The sequence below is a fragment of the Trematomus bernacchii genome, unplaced genomic scaffold (assembly GCF_902827165.1).
Source record: "Trematomus bernacchii unplaced genomic scaffold, fTreBer1.1, whole genome shotgun sequence".
Taxonomy (NCBI): domain Eukaryota; kingdom Metazoa; phylum Chordata; class Actinopteri; order Perciformes; family Nototheniidae; genus Trematomus; species Trematomus bernacchii.
The window spans coordinates 694,442-710,684 of NW_022987724.1; the positions used below are offsets into that span (position 1 = coordinate 694,442).

At 40.5% G+C, this 16,243-nt stretch overlaps 1 protein-coding gene across 2 annotated transcripts; it reads left to right on the forward strand.

Moving 5' to 3' along the window:
- Positions 1–890: 890 nt before the first annotated feature.
- asxl2 (ASXL transcriptional regulator 2) lies at positions 891–15,922 on the forward strand. 2 transcript variants are annotated; one of them, XM_034144483.1, is made up of 12 exons: positions 891–1,057; positions 2,795–2,877; positions 3,914–4,022; positions 4,970–5,111; positions 7,011–7,129; positions 8,121–8,241; positions 8,502–8,561; positions 9,225–9,385; positions 9,650–9,746; positions 9,883–9,988; positions 10,608–11,349; positions 11,779–15,922. In XM_034144483.1, exons 1-12 carry the CDS (start codon positions 1,001–1,003, stop codon positions 13,471–13,473), a joined length of 3,492 nt encoding a protein of 1,163 aa, XP_034000374.1. In that variant the 5' UTR covers positions 891–1,000; the 3' UTR covers positions 13,474–15,922. The 2 variants fall into 2 exon arrangements, with proteins under 2 accessions (XP_034000374.1, XP_034000375.1); XM_034144484.1 differs by lacking the exons at positions 891–1,057; positions 2,795–2,877; positions 3,914–4,022; positions 4,970–5,111 and adding an exon at positions 5,865–6,303.
- Positions 15,923–16,243: the final 321 nt, after the last annotated feature.

Sequence of the window (16,243 nt, forward strand, 5' to 3'; positions counted from 1 at the left end):
TGTACTTAAGTGACATTTGGAGGTACTTTTTTATACTAATGTATACTTCTACTACACTTAATTTGAAAGAGAAATAATGTAATTTTACTCCACTACATTTACTTAAAAGCTTTACTTAGTTTGAACAAAATGGATCTTTAAAAATGTAAATAGTAGACTAACTCTTTAAGTCACAAAAGAGTACAATTATTGAAAAAGTGAATCTGAATTTTACAGTTCTGTAAACTTCAACCGTAAAATGCTACTATATTATCTAGAAAGGTCACATATACAGTAAATATAATATAAATACTGTTTATACACACATAAAGCAATTTGTCTGCACAATGATTACCTTTACTTTTTATAATTTACGCACATCTTGCTGATAATACTTTTACTTAAGTAAGATTTTGAATGCAGGACTTTTCTTGTTTCTTGTAATGAAGTATTTTGACAATAATATATTACTTTTACTCAAGTAAAGCATCAGAGTACTTCTTCCACCACTGAGTACAACATTTGAGTACTTCTTTCACCTGTAATTAAGTGGGACGTTTTGAATTATTTGCAATGACATCTTTATAAACATTAAAAGATAAGATATACTTTATTGATCCCATTTAAACAAGGCCTTGCCCACAATGTGAAGATGAAAAGGACATAAACATACATAATAATAAAATATAAACATCTCAAAATAGAAGATAAATAACAATACTTTAAAGTTAAATATATACATAAAGACAGTGGAAGATATACAAGACTGCCCGTCAAATATTCACTATGGGGAATCTTGAGAACTCTGCATGACAGCTTTATAAACATTGTGGTAACTCTTGAAGTCTTTGCAGTGACAGCTTCATACAGTAGGATGACGTTTCCCTCGGAGTCACGTGACCCTTTTTTTTTTAACAGTAAGTCCAACATGGCAGACGGAGTGGATCTTACGCGGTAACTACAGCAACATTTCAACTGGAACATACACTCAACACTACTCTGCTGCAACAGGACGTCAGCGATGAGGGAGAGACAGAAGAAAAAGAAGGGGAGGACGTGGGCAGAAGCCGCTAAAACGGTATTCTATGCGTCTTTACCTTCGTTTGTTGTGGTTGTTTCCCTTGAACGCTCCCACTTGTACAACTGTGTTTATGAGTTCATGACCTGCTATAGTCGGGATGTTGCGTGCCCCGCGCGAGGCCCTGTGTTGACGGTCAGACATTTGGAGCAGCGCTGTCACTAGGGCTAGTTAGCTGTCACCGTAAATAAGCACACATTGCACCGAGGTGACGGTCAGCTGTGTGCACCTAAGCATGTTTTTAAACCCCTTCTCTGTGCTGCGTCCACTAAACAAGGTTGACATGTTTGTCAGGATTCAAAGCGGATTGAAAGTAACCGTTAAGTAATCACGTCAGAGCTGCGCTAGCCAGGTTAGCATGCTAGCTCCTGCTAAGTTCGTCAACAAGTTTTTTCGGTTCGAGCCTCAAATAAAACACCTTATGACGTACAATATCTGAGCTAAAGTAATTCCCCTGACATGATCCCAACTCCATGATGTATCAGCGAGTTAGTATATTGCATGTCACGGTTTGGGGATTTGTCAGAATACACTGATGATTGTGGTTAGCATTGTAGCTATCTGTCTAGTGTAGCATGCCATCAACTACAACATATCAAAACTCCCAACAAGCAGTGGTGGAAAAAGTATTCAAATATTTTACTTAATCAAAAGTAGAAACACCATGCAATACAATATGTAGCAAAACTGCATGACAAGTCAAATGTCAAAATGTTACATAAGTCTTACCAGCTTAATGTACTTAAATTACCCAGTATGTAGAATGGCACCTTTAGAAGTGTTGTGTTATTATATAGGGTACTAAATTATTATTTGTTTTTGACGAATAAATACGTGTATAAATATTTGATATTGTTGTTTATCAATGTTTTAGATCAGAGTTCGAACAGCACTGAGTTTTCTTAGGAACACAGTACTGCATCATATACAAGCACATCTTCCTTTTTTGTTGAGAAAAGTAATTGTCAGATAAATGCAGTAGAGTAAAAAGTTATATAATTGCCTCTGAAATGTAGTGTAGTAAAAGTATAAAGTTTAATTAAAAAATATGTTAATGTACTAGGTTAAATCCCACCACTGCCAAATATGTCATAGTTAAAAAGTTATGTTATTGCTTATGTAGACATCCACTTTTAGTTTTACCCCTTAGTTGTTTACAGTATTTAGTTACATAACGTGGCTATAACTGTATTGATACTTGCTGTAACTAAGTTATTTTCCAAACACCCATTACTATTGTTGGAATGCGTATGCGGGGCTATACGAACAGATGATACAAGAATGTACAAGGTGGGAGCAAAATAAAGCATCATTGTGTTCACATTTGTTTACGAAGGAGTGACAGTTTCTGTACTGTTACTGTATTGTGAGATGTTTCTATTGTCATGCTTCGCAGTTCTTTACATTTTCTTCAAGTGGTCTTGGTGCTTTTGCTGTTCATGTCGTTACATATGGCAGTGTTTCCTTGGATCACATTGCCCTAGCCATGTGTGGAAATTATAACTTTGTAGTTAGATAAACATTTGATCCAGAAAGTGGAACAACATCATAGCAGAAGATCTTAAAAGCAAAAAGCCACAATGTTATTGTTCTTGATTATTCTGTGTATTGTTCAGATGCTTTGTGTAAACCTTTTGGAAAGCTTCAGTATGTGAACTCTTCAGCTTCATGTTTTATAACAACCACTCTCACTCACTGAACTCATCTGTGCTTTCTTTTTGCCCATAATTATCGTAGGTTTTGGAGAAATACCCTAATACGCCCATGAGCCATAAAGAGATCCTGCAGGTGATCCAAAGAGAAAGGCTTAAGGAAATAAGGTACATATTTTCCAGGCTCCGTGGCTTTACTGCCGCAATGTCTTTCATAGGGGAGATATTTTTCACGAGAGACATCAGAACAGCTTTCTCCCTCTGTACTCGATTGCTCATATCACATTCTTCCCTTTCTCTTGTTCACATGGTAACCATTATTCTACTCAATTAATATTTTCTTTCATTTCTTTTTTTTTCATTGTCACTGTTCTCATCCAGAAGGTAAGAAAAAGCTAGCCCCCACCCCTTATCTTAACAAGCTCACTGCCACTTAGTTCTGTTTTACCTTTTGCATGTTATTAACAATAACATGTCCTCGGTTCAGTTTCTAAAGACAGTGTTGGACTCCCTCTTGTGTTATACCTATTACCTACACCTGCTATACGTATCTATAGCCACCTGTTGCATAACAAACATTTACATTTTTCAGTATGGTACATTATTCGAAGTCCTAAAAAAAGTAAAGAATGGATAATGATGCTGATGTTTTACTCAACACACAGTTACATGATATTATCCAAAGTATTTAGCGGGGGTGTACATTTAATGAGATAAATGATTGGGCTGGCAATATTGGAAGCCTAACTACTGTAGTGTAATTTTCTAAATACATAACAGATGTTACATTTTTTCAATCTATGCGTTTTATCACCTAACATTTTGCTTATGTACTTTATGAAGTTATTATCTCTAGGCAAAACAACACAAATGTAAGTTGCATTAATGCTTCATTATGTGCCTCTAGATACATATTTTGCACAACTGCTGAAGCCTTATTGTGCACTCTTAATTAACTCAACTTTACAATATCAAGGTAAAGCCGTATTTTGTGCAACAGACATAATAATTCCAGACCAGTTTTATCTGAGATTATCAATCAGGTCGTAACAATCTGACCTGAACTCCTACGTGTCCTCCTGGAGCATGATAGCAGTTTCTCCCAAGATATCAGAGCAGCCTTCACCCTTCTTACATCTTTCTCCCAGCTGTGTGATTTATTGGGGAACAGATGTGTAATTTGCGTTTTTCTCTCATGATACAGTGGAACCTCGCCGCTGGCATGTCTGAACGCAATGCTGCACACAAACTCTCGTGGAGATGAGGGGATCTTCTACAAAGTTCCCGGCAGAATGGGGGTCTACACTCTTAAGGTTAGTGTCACTATTGTGCTCTGTAAGGCTATACTTGTGACTGGGCTGCTAAGTAAAAGAGCATTCACAATGTCTATCTACTTAAAGGGCCCATGTCATGGCCATTTCCACTGATCATAATTCCATTGTTGAGGTCTACTAGAATAGATTTATATTGTGCAATTTTCCAAACTCACATTGGTTTCTCATACAGCATCTCTGTAAACTACTTGTATTCACTGAATTTCACGGCTCGTTGTAGCTCCAATAGCTCCAGCCCCCACCCTCCCTGTGAGCACAGTGTGCTCTGATTGGTCGGGACGTTGTGAATCGCGCTGAGCTCCGTGGAGGTGTTGTTTCTTTGTTAGCGATACACAGCCAAACTCATCCTGAGCACACACAAACTCACAGCCGAAGTAAAAACAATAAGTGTGGCTTGATATTGAGTAAGAAAAAGGTTGATAAACGCTGTGAGAATGGGTCTGCAGAGAGAATTTCGCCGCGATCCCAACTGTCTGTTATCAGCCTGCAGCCAGGGAGGAGAAATCAGCTGAGCTGCCTGCTCCCTGAACACAGATGTGTGTGTGAGGAAGTCCGTGGATTGGTCAATTTGGACCAATCAGCGGGGGCTTAACGTAACGGCTCCACGGATTGGTCCATTTCGTTCCGGGTACGGCTTGACATCATGCCGTACCCGGAACGAAATGGAAGAATCAAATGGACAATGACGTATCTCCAACGAGGCGTTTTGGGGAGGTATTTTCTGTGTTAGAGTTTTACTCGCTACAGGGTGTACTTTGAGGGTTAATTATGTTTAAAATGTATTATACTAAAATGTGAATGCTTTGGTTTTTTTTTCAGTACGGGTTATGGTTAGGTTGATTAAGATGTTTTGGAATTTCTGCTTGGCTCTTCTTCTTCTGAATGTATAACATAAAGATAACACACTCTATGTTTTTTTTATGTAGAAGGACATTTCAGACGTGATGAAGGAGCTTTCTGAGGAGGACTCTGAGGACAGCAGTGACAATCTCTCTGACTCCCAAAGCACAGAAAACAACAGCAGTGCCATCGCTGGAGAGGGCAGGAGAGGGAGGTGGATGCGGAGAGGTACTGTCATTACTAACCGTTTGGACAACACTAAAACACTTGTTCCAGTAGAGTTCACAGGCCATCATCTACAATAACGTTTTCCCATTATTTAGGAATTACACATCAACATTTATATAAGCTTGAATGTATTTAATTCAGATGTGAAAAGAAAGTAAAGTAGTTATTTAACCCTTATGTTGTGTTCGGGTCTCCCGTGACCCGTTTCAAGTTAAAATGATATAATAACTACGCTCTAGTTTTTTGTATCGGAAACAAGGCTTCATGATATCCTCCACAGCAGCTATATCAACACTACAAAACAGATTTTGACCATTTTTGCCAAGTCTGAAGGTCTCTAAAAAAAAAAAGTGTATAATTTGGAGTTCGGGTCTGGGGAGACCCAGCAGAATTGTTTTGGGTGACTCGAGGTCAAATTTGGCCCAATCAAGATTCATCTTTGACTTTAGACACCCCCCCCCCCCTCCTTCATCAACTGTAACAATAATTTTTCGCAACATGCACCTGGTCTCCCCTCCCTCTGCCCCCCTCCCCCCACGGGAACTCGACCTTTCTCAAAGAATATGTACACTAACACTTGAACCTGCAAGTGCAATATGTGGTGTAATGTGTTTTGGGCCATAACATTAAATTACAACAGGATTGTACGGTTATGAATGCATTATAAGTAAGTTATGATGTAGTTAAAACAATATTGGATGATAGTCATTTTTTGTGTGTGTTTTGGACTGAGATAAATCATGGGTCAAAATGTACCCGCGAACACCATGACCGGTAACAGCTTTTGAACACAACACAAGGGTTAAATGTAGGAAAGTCTGAGCTAAATGATCCTGATGGTAGACTAATTTCGCAAGCTAAACAACATTCATTTGAAAGTTTAGAGTATTAAATGGATAAAGCTTCTTTCTTTTTGTATAATTGTCAGTGCGGTTGAGCAATCATTCAGGCAGCCTCACTAGAAACAAAACAATAAGAAAGGAATGAAGCTCTGCTCATTAGCTGATTTCCAGTGGTTGGTTATCAGTAATGACTAAGATAGTTAACGCCCCTTCGCAGCTCTGGTTAGAAGTCATTGCGGAAACACAGGAAACCAGCTGAAGTAGCATCAGAAGAGGCGAACACACATTGCATCGTGGCCTCAAGATAATGCTTGGAATACCCTGAGCATCAGACATGATGATAGCAAGAGGTGGGTTTTTATCTTTTTATGTTGTTCCTATAATGTCTTCTGTTAATTGTAGCAGAGAGGCTGCAGGCTGTACACACTACGGTCACATCACAGCAGCTTTTTCTCTTTGTGGTCAAATTATTGCTGTCTTATGAATTGCACACCTGATTGCACCGGATTGCGTGGCAACTTTGCTGAATGAGCCCTTCTTCGAGTAGCAATTATTTTGTTTTCCTCAGGCTGTGCTCTCACTGACTTTCATTATTTCTCTCTGCCACTTGTATATTTTAAGTGACTGTTAAAGCAGGAAACTGTATTTTCTCAGTGTGACCCTAACCACTTCCTCATTATGCACAAGTTAGAAACTGCCAAGAAAATAACCTTGCTTTATATCTGAGTGGGAGGCCTCAGATATTGTTTTATTTTTAAATGCCGGAGACACAAAGTCAAATGCAAATTAGATAACATTGAATAATAAACAAGTAAAACTGGTACATTAAGTAGAAAAGGCGTGGTGATAGAAATGTAGAACAGAGAAGTTGTTGGGAACAATCAGATGTTCAGCTCATTTCTTGTAATGTGATATCTTAGCGAGGTAATGCAATCTACTTCTTTGTGCAATGTATTGGTTTCAGTTTCATCAAAACAAAGCATGATGTGACAAAGTCTGTACACCACCCTCGGGAAGTGTATTTTGTAACATCTGTTTGGTGCTTTTGTGTTTGCAGTTCCCTCCAAGCTGCAGTCACAGCCGTCCTCTCCGCAGCCTCGATGCTCGTCGCCTTCTGTCCCCAGCAGTAAACTCATCTCTCCCTCGCAGAAGCACAGCAAGAAAGCTCTCAAACAGGTACTACTGGGTTTGCTATTCTTTTTTTTTTTTTTTTATTGTTTATTATGTTAAAAACAGCTTCTAACTATATTCACCATTTGTTCAAGCATGTGTCAGATTCTAAACAAGTTCCTGCCACACCCTCATGCTCACAAACACCCATACAAATCCCTTCTACCTCACACTTTAACACACATTCTTGTTTAGTAAAGTAATATATTTTGTATTGCATTTGTATAGCATTTTAAAGGAGACTACTACACTTAAATCTAAAAACAGTAATGATCTGAATGTGTATTTCACACCTCTTTCTCACACTTCTGCAGACAGTTTTTGTGCTGACACGTTTTCATTTAACGTGTAAACAACCCATGTTGGCGTGTCAGCAGGCGCCAACTATCTTTCCATTCCCCGCCCGTAAAACATCTTGTGCTAATTATTTAAAAACAATGACGCTGCTGGAAAAATGCCTATAGCTGTTTTTTCAGTATTAATGTGCTCATAATCCACCCTGTTCAACATCTTTCTATTGGCTGCTTCGTGCCTTTTGTGTTCAGTTTAATTAAATTTCACTTGATTGTAATTCACTCCATCTGTGCTGGTGTGTACTTTGCGGCTCTGTAAGACCAATTTGTGTTCCCTTTATTGGGTGTGGAAACAACAGATGAAGCAATTTTACTGAAATAAAAGTGCTGGAGATACTTATTGTGTATTTGTATTCTGTGATTCTGTTTCAATCAGCTGAGTCGAAGCACAGTCACTCAGCGAACTGTCTGCTTTTGTTATCCGTTGACATTGTGTTTTTGAGTTGATCAGACTCCTCAACAGATTTGATTCATGCTTGTTTTATGCAACCTATTTCATTGCAGCCCTGTCATTTAGCGGTTATTTAACCAGGCAAGTGGCCCCGGGGGAGTAGTTGCAGGAAAGCAGAGGGTTACTCACACTCACACTCACTGTTTCTCATTCTGCTGGCTATTTATTCCCTTCTTATTTGACTTGTTTTCAGGCCTTGAAGCAGCAGCAGCAGAGAAACCAGCGCAGACAGGTGGGGATGCCAACCACCTCCAGTCCTAGACTGCTTCTGAAAACCATCAAAGATATGGCTGACAACATTACTACAAAGACCGGTAGGTGGCAGCTATTATACTGTCAAATACAATTTAGAATTACACTAGTAGTAGTCACATGGGATATTTAATGCATGATATAACAAAAAGGTTTGATGATAAAGGACTGTAACTGATACAGATCTTAGGTATTGTCCTGATTTACATAACGACACAGCAAAAGACATCATCTAAATATGACTCCTTTAATTGGCAACTTGAGTGTGAGAGTTAGATCTCTGACGTGCAATTATTCAAAGCTTTTCCCTCTGTCAACACAGACTTATGCCACCCGGTTGTCCCCAGGAAGGTTTCTCAGAGGTCAGGCCGCCTTAGTGCAGGTAAGTCACACTTCTACTTATATTCAACAGATTGGTTTGGAAAACTCAAAGAAAAAGGGCTAGCAATAACAAATACTAATCCAACACTCCTATGCTAATATCAAGTATTGCCTGTTGCCAAAGCCTAGCATAGCATATTCCTCTTTTCCATAGTCCTCCATTGCTATCCAAAAATGTATAAACCCACAACGTTGCAGTGAGACCAGTGTGGTCTATTGTGAGTCACTGGTACAATTTCCTGTTGCTGTATACTGTACTCACTGGTGCAAAAATGATTCATCCACAGTTTAAAATAGTCCACAACAAAGTAACTGCTTACCGTTGTAGGATTAGCATTTACTGAAAACGACATCACCCAGCTGTTTTAGGAAAAAATGTTAAGCCCATGGGATTTGTTGACAACAAGAAAACACTAACCTCATCCAATAAAATAATTTAAAACAATCAATGAAATGTATTTCTGCCTTCTTGCTCGGACATAAATAGATTTAACTGCTATATTTCAAGAATGCAAAAGTTTCCCACATTAGCAAAACAAGTTATAAAGAAGAACACATAATTTGACTGCTTGTGAGAGTGAGTGACTCTCTGTTGCAAGATCGGCATATTTCTACATTGCTGATTCTGTCTTGGCTTACATCTGTTTCCTGTTTTGTATCGCAGGGCAGTTCAAACGCACCAAGTGTAACATTGATGTGGAAACACCAGACTCCATCTTGGTTAACACCAACTTACGGGCGATCATCAACAAACACACCTTCTCCGTCCTGCCTGGAGACTGCCAGCAGAAGCTGCTCAAACTCCTGCCTGAGGTGGACCGGCAGGTGCCTCCAAAACTATTCTTACTTCTCATGCTTTTTGTTGCATTATCTAGCACTAAATGAAGAGTCTAATATATTTGCATGTCAATCGTTGCACGTGCTGAATCACAGAAAATAGTAGAAAACATACATTTATGTACATTTTAAACACAGTTAACTTCTATATAGTTACACTGATGTTTAACGATCACATATGGAAAGAATAAGCCGACGTATTGATGGTGATTGTGCTGATGTTATTCATAACGATGTGCTTCTTCTCCCCAGGCTTGCATTGACGGCCTACTGAAGGTCACCAGCTCTGCCTTGAACAACGAGTTCTTCACATCAGCGGCTCAGTCGTGGAAGGAGCGGCTGGCTGAGGGTCAGTGCAACTGTTCCCACTGATAAAACTGCATTCACTTCATATTCAAAGAACTGTTACATCACCAAGGTTCATTGCCACTTCACAGATAGTATAATTGTACTTTTAGTTTATTATGTAACTTCTTTCTCTACAGGGGAATTCACTCCTGAGTTGCAGCTACGAATGCGGCAAGAAATCGAGAAGGAAAAGAGAGTTGAGCACTGGAAGGAAGCCTTCTTTGAAACTTATTATGGTGAAAAGTGAGTTCTCCTTATGATCATTTATTTATACATTCACTCATCTGATTTAGCTTTAAAAAAAAGGCCTTTTTTCTCTTCAGATTTCCCAAACACCAAAAGACAGCTCCTTACTTATCTCAAAGATTTTTTCCTCACTTCATTGACACTATTATATATCTAACTTCAGATATGGATTGCTATTAAATTGTGGTGTGTTGTAGGATCCAACCCCACCCCCATCTCACGTTACAGGAGTTATCTCATCTCAAGTTATTTCTTTGATGGATTAACTCAATTTTTTTATTTTTCAAACATCATACTGAGGCTATTAAGCAGGTTTACAATATGTTTGATTTATTTAAATAAATACACACATTTATGTAAATTCAGATCATCTCGGAAACACTTATGGAGGTAATCCGAGTAGTTTTTGTTTTAAAAAGCAAACATGAATTAAGCTGTAATGTTTTTCTTCTGAGATCTATAAAAAACATTATAATGAATCTAACTAAATTGTCCCGTCACTTTCAACATAAAACCTTTTTTTGTTTTATAAAATGTCTGATTCCCTTTTTAGCAAAGAAGACATTTGATTTCAGGATTGATCCTTTCTCCCTCCCTCTTCTCTCCCTCTGTGTAGCTCTGGGCTCAGCCTTGAGGAATCCAAACAGCTGACAAAGGCTGATGTGAATCAGGAGTCTGCCAGGCCCAAGCCCCCCCGCCATCAGAAAGCAGAACCTGCCACTCGAGCAACGGAGGATCCCAAGGGCACCAAGGACAGCAGCCGGACTGATGCTGCTGCTGCTGCTGCTGCTGTGAGAGACGTGAAGCCAGCTAAAGAGCCACTAAAGCTGCAGCCTGCACAGAGAGAGAAAGTCTCCACCTCAGAGCCCATGAAGACACGGCGCTCTCAGTACGCTGAGGATTGTCGGTTAAACGCAGCAGCACAGTCGGCTCCAACACCTGCAGTGAAAACACCAGAGGTTGAGAGTCAGGTTGAGAAGCTGGCTGAACCGGCTGCGGGAGGTTCTCTGCCTGAAAAGAAGCATGAAGAGGAAGTGAAGGAGGTTGAAACTGAGCTCCCGCAGTCGCCTGTGGATGAAAGCCATCCACCAAAAAGTTCAGAGTTGAAGGAGGATCAGCCGGCGTCTGTGGTTAAGCCTGCTGAGGAGATCCAAGAGGTCATCTCTGAGCCCAGGGGCCCCTCAGAGCCGCAGAAAAGGAAATCTCTCAGTGAGATTGTGGAGGAATTGACGCCGGAGAAAAGACCCCGCATGTCCTCAGTTTCCTCTGTGTCTTCAGTCTCCTCTGTGTCTCCACCAGCTTCATCCATCTCCAGCCCTGCTACACTGACCCCGAGTCAGAGGGTTCCACCACTCAAGGTAGGAAAACTGTTTGTGGAGCTTCGTTTCGTCTGCGTCTTTTTGAGTCAAACTAAAAACCTCACCACTTGTAGGCTTGAAAGACGGCTCTGACAGTTTTACAGTGGTTGACAACTGTAGTCAGCTTAGATTCATTTCTAAGACAGTCATAGCAAAAAGATGTCAAGAATCATCAAAATGTCCTTAGAAATGTTTCAAAGGCTTCGCTGCCGTCAATCTTTATGCTCAACACGTTGTATAAGCTTCCCCAAAAATCCCTAAATGAGCTACTTTTTGCGTTGTAAGAAGTGATGTAGAGACACATGAGTAAGTTAACTTAGCTATGTAATGTAGATTTTTTATAATTTCTACTAAGGCTTTTTTAAATGTAATTGTATATGCATATCTAAAAATAATTCTCTAACATCTCCTTTTCTTTTTCTTTCACAGATATCAGTGTTACGGATTCTCCCGGTTCCTTCGTCACCTAGCCAGGACCCCCCCAGGACCCCCCTCCCGACCCCGCTCAGCAGCCCGGGCCGGACCGGTGCCCGCACTCTGGCAGACATCAAAGCCAAAGCTCGGCTCGCCCGAGTGCAGCGAGCAGCGGCGGCCGCAGTATCGTCTGCATCCAGGGGGGCGGTGCCAGGCCCGGGGCCGGGGGGGGGCAGTGAGGATCGAACACAGCCGTCACCCAGCCCCTCCCCTACTTCCCCTCAGGCTCCAACCTGCATACCAGCCCCCAGTCAGACCAGTACACCTCCCTCTCACCCACTGGACTCTTTTACTCTGCTAAGCCCAAACCGTTCTCCACCATCCTCTGTAAGCAACACTGATGAAAAACTCAAAGGCCATCCTGCCAGTTCTGTCAGTGCAGGACCCGGGAGTGATCAGATAAATCCCACTACACCATCACAGGAAACCCCGTCACCTGCTGCATCTTCAACCAAGAACAGCTCCTGTATCCCTGCAAACAACCCGCTGGTCACTCAGCTCCTGCAGGGCAAAGACGTTCCCCTGGAGCAGATCCTCCCAAAACCGCTCTGCAAGTCTGAGGTGAAGACGTCAAGCGTACCCTCGGGCAGTAAGGGGAAGCCGCTACACTCTGCAGAGCACAGGGCTGATAAACAGATGTCCCTGCCGTTCAGTACAACAGGACGAACAGGAGTTTTCTCAGAGTACACAAGACTTGGGGAGCTTCCTGATAAGGAGACTCAGGAGCAGATCCTGCAGGCTCTGATGCAGAGGAAGGCTCCGTCCAGCCAGCCTTATGTTGGCATAGGGCCTCAGTATCCTCAGTACAGAGTCCATCAGCTGGTGCACGCAGAGGAGCGTCAGGACCAATCCAGGATTTCTGTAGGGTTTCTGGGTCGTAGGAAGATGCCGAGGCCTGCCATGACGGGACATTACCTGCTCAATGTGTCCACATACGGCCGAGGACCAGAAGGCAGGAGACTGCAGCAGTCTGTCATCCCTAACACGTCTGTGTTCGGTTTAAAAAGGGAGAGCACAGATGGAGAAGAGGCGGCTAAAGGAGAAGAACCAGCCTGGAAGTGTTTCTTTCCGGCTTCTGGAGTTAAAACAGAGCAGCACGGATTCTCTATAACCAAGTCTGACGAAGCAGCAAGCGTTCAGCACTGCTCTGATGTAAAGACTGAGCCGGGATCAGACCCCAGTGCAGCCGCCAAAGACACCAGCCCTTTTTCTCAATCACACCGAAGGAACCTAGAACTCTGCAATAGTAACCAAGGAAACTCTGAGCCATATCTTTCCCAAGTGGACCTCAGTCACCAGCGGCAGTTTCAAACCCAGCGGACGCTCGATAATCAGGAAGCGTCGTGCTACGGCGGCACTATCAGCGTGTCTGTACCTCACACCGGCATCGGCTCCTCCACCGTCTCCTCAGAGGCTGACGGAGGCGGCGTCATGTCTTTCTCCGTGACCGTCACCACCATACCTGCCGGCCACCAGGGGGAGCCCTCCTCGGAGCAGTCGTTCATCGAGGGCTCCAACATGGAGGACGTGCAGTCTAAGTGCTACTGCAGACTGAAGGCCATGATCATGTGCAAAGGATGTGGAGCCTTTTGCCACGATGACTGCATCGGCCCCTCCAAACTGTGTGTGTCATGTTTAGTCGTACGATGAAATGAATAATAAGTACAAGGGTGTATACAATCACTGCTGGTGTGAAGCAACACTCCAGAAAAAAACAACCAGCATGAGGTCGCTGTTGGGAAGGCAAGGATTTACACTGGATGGTCTTTCGTTTCACCAACATCTAAGAAAAGTTGTTTTCGTGCCGTTTTTTGGTAGAAATATCAATCCGTTTTGATTCAAATCAGTAGTCTATCAGACGTGCGACGATTATGAAATCTGGCAGTGTTTGCACTCGGATAGGATCGGTGTGATATATTTTTTTAAATATATATATTATATATACGTGTAGTTTTTAAAAACAACGAGGGAAAATGAATGTTGCTATTTTTGTAGAACATAATGACTGTTAAATACTGACACTTTTTATTATTGGGCCTGATCAGTTATGGTTTAAGGCATAAAAAGGGTGCTAATGATAATCATTGCTTGTAGAGTACCTCCTGGCATTTATGCACGCATGGCAGGGAAGTGCAACTCACAGTAACTATTTTATATATAAAATGTACATTTATTACTGAACATACTCAGATATAAAGATTAGAAAGATCCTGTATCGTTTTAGAAATGGAATATAAATAGAATTTTAATTAACTTGTAAGGATTGCACATCAAATCATTTTTGACGAAGCACTTGGATTTATAGAAACTATGTACAGCACTTGCATTCAAACATCATTTAACATAAAAATGTCTATATGTTCCTTCTGGTAAATTGAGATCTTTTCCATTCCAGGTTGAAGGTCTAACGTTACTTCCTGCTGTGTGTACCTTCTTCATTTTCTCCCCAAAATAGCCGGTTAGTAGATATTGTCTCCTGTGAGCGGGGGCTTGATGCTTGTATGTCTCGAATGACAGATCAGCAATGGCAATCAGTAAAGAAAACACTCAAGGCAAGGGGAGAAAATAAGAATCATTTTTGTTTTTCCACTGTAAATATCTGCTTATTTACAGTATATGCCTACATGTAGAAATGATTTTATTTGTGCAGCACACGTTGCTTGAGTATATCCTGTTAATTACATAATCATTTGTACTGTTGAAAGAGAACAGTACGTTGTTCTTAAACGCTAAATGCTTTTTCCATAAAATGATACAGCATAGCACGCTGTACTGTAGTTTCACAAATATTTGGAGGTACAATATGACACCGTTTAACAGGCGGATGAAACACTTAAAATGGCCGTTTTCCAGAGTATTTGGAGAGTTACCCTCAATATGAATGTGGTATTGTCAGCACTAAACAATATTGTATCATGATATATAATATACAATTATGTATGTGTGTGATGTATAAGGACAGCTGCATTACTATTTAAGCGCTTACTTTACTACATATTTAACTGGAAAAAGGCCGGTGTTAAGTATTAACTCTGAATGTTTTTCGGCTGCTCATGATCATTGCAAAGTAAGACGCATCAACTTTGTTTAGGAATGTCCTGGAGGTGCAAAGTAGGCCTGTTTTTAATAGCAATTATTTCTAAGGTAATATGCCAAAGTCACCTTTTAAAGAAAGTAATATAGTAATCATAAAGTAATATATTTTAATGAATATATTTTATATTAACAAAAATCTATTTGCTAATTGTTTTTGAAAATCAACAGGGTATTTACTATAATAATAATATATTGGCTGTCCGTGTTTCCTATATTGTTTGTGACAGACCACCATGCAGAGAATAACCAAGTATCAGTACTCTGTATGGCCCAGCTTTTTGCAACGGATCTGTTATTGGTCTATATTTTTCCATAGAGATGTTGTCATATGTGTGTGTACCCTTTTAGCTGTCTACATTTGTGTCATTTTATCATGAAAACAAAAAGAGAATGTTTTTAAAACCACAATTTTTAGGTCAGTGGATTAATTCAAGTCCATTTTTTTATGTATCTGTTATTAAATTGGGGGTAAAATTGTTTTTAAAACCGTAGGGCTAGAATCAGACGAGGTTTCCACATATTTAGCATTTCACTATAAATGGTACCAGTGTTTGATTCTGTTAACACAAATTGTATTTATCCCCCATACATATTTAGGTCTTATTTGGTTGAATGTGATGTTTTGTATTTACTCGTGTAGAGTGGGGGGGCTGGATTGCTCTGCAAAAATAATTAACAAAAACAATCAATCACCCCGAAAGGCAGCTGAAATCTTTGTTAATGAGGACTGAAACTCGAGTCAGGCAGCGGCCCCCTCCCTCACTGAAGTTACCCGTCGTGTGTTTTCAGACGAGCAGTTCATAAAGAAACGCCCGTTATGTGTCATGGGCAATCACCACCATTTTTGAAATGTCACGTTTATCACTAGGTGAATTTGTTTAATATGTCTGTGTCAGTTTGTCTCCATTTAAACTCCGGGTGAATGTAATATAGTAATCAGCACTTGTAAACAAAGTGTATTTTACCAGAAGTTATAGACTATATGAATAAATAATGAAAAGTATTTTGTCTGTGTTTTCTGTTGCTTGTCTCCCACGATGAACTCTATGAAAACAGTTGTATAGCGTCTTCTCTAATGTTATCAGGGTTGGCCCCGTGGTTCTGGGAGTTCATTGTTTCACAATAGGAAATGTTTCTTAATCAGCTTTACATTTCTTTTTCAACTGCATTATTAAATATCTGTTTCAAAGGCACAACCATGACAATATAAATAGAAACATTGGGCGATAACCTATCAACTACCAAGGTCTGTCAACAATCATCCAAACTGATCTTAAATTGTATTATGGGAAATGTAAGATTTAGTGTTTTTGGAGATTGACTC

Excerpts from the sequence above, each read along its gene's own strand:
- asxl2 (XM_034144483.1), top strand. The coding sequence starts at position 1,001 with ATGAGGGAGAGACAGAAGAAAAAGAAGGGGAGGACGTGGGCAGAAGCC. Across the intron at positions 1,058-2,794 it reads GGGCAGAAGCCGCTAAAACG|GTTTTGGAGAAATACCCTAA; the intron begins GTATTCTATGCG and ends TAATTATCGTAG. Across the intron at positions 11,350-11,778 it reads AGAGGGTTCCACCACTCAAG|ATATCAGTGTTACGGATTCT; the intron begins GTAGGAAAACTG and ends TTTCTTTCACAG.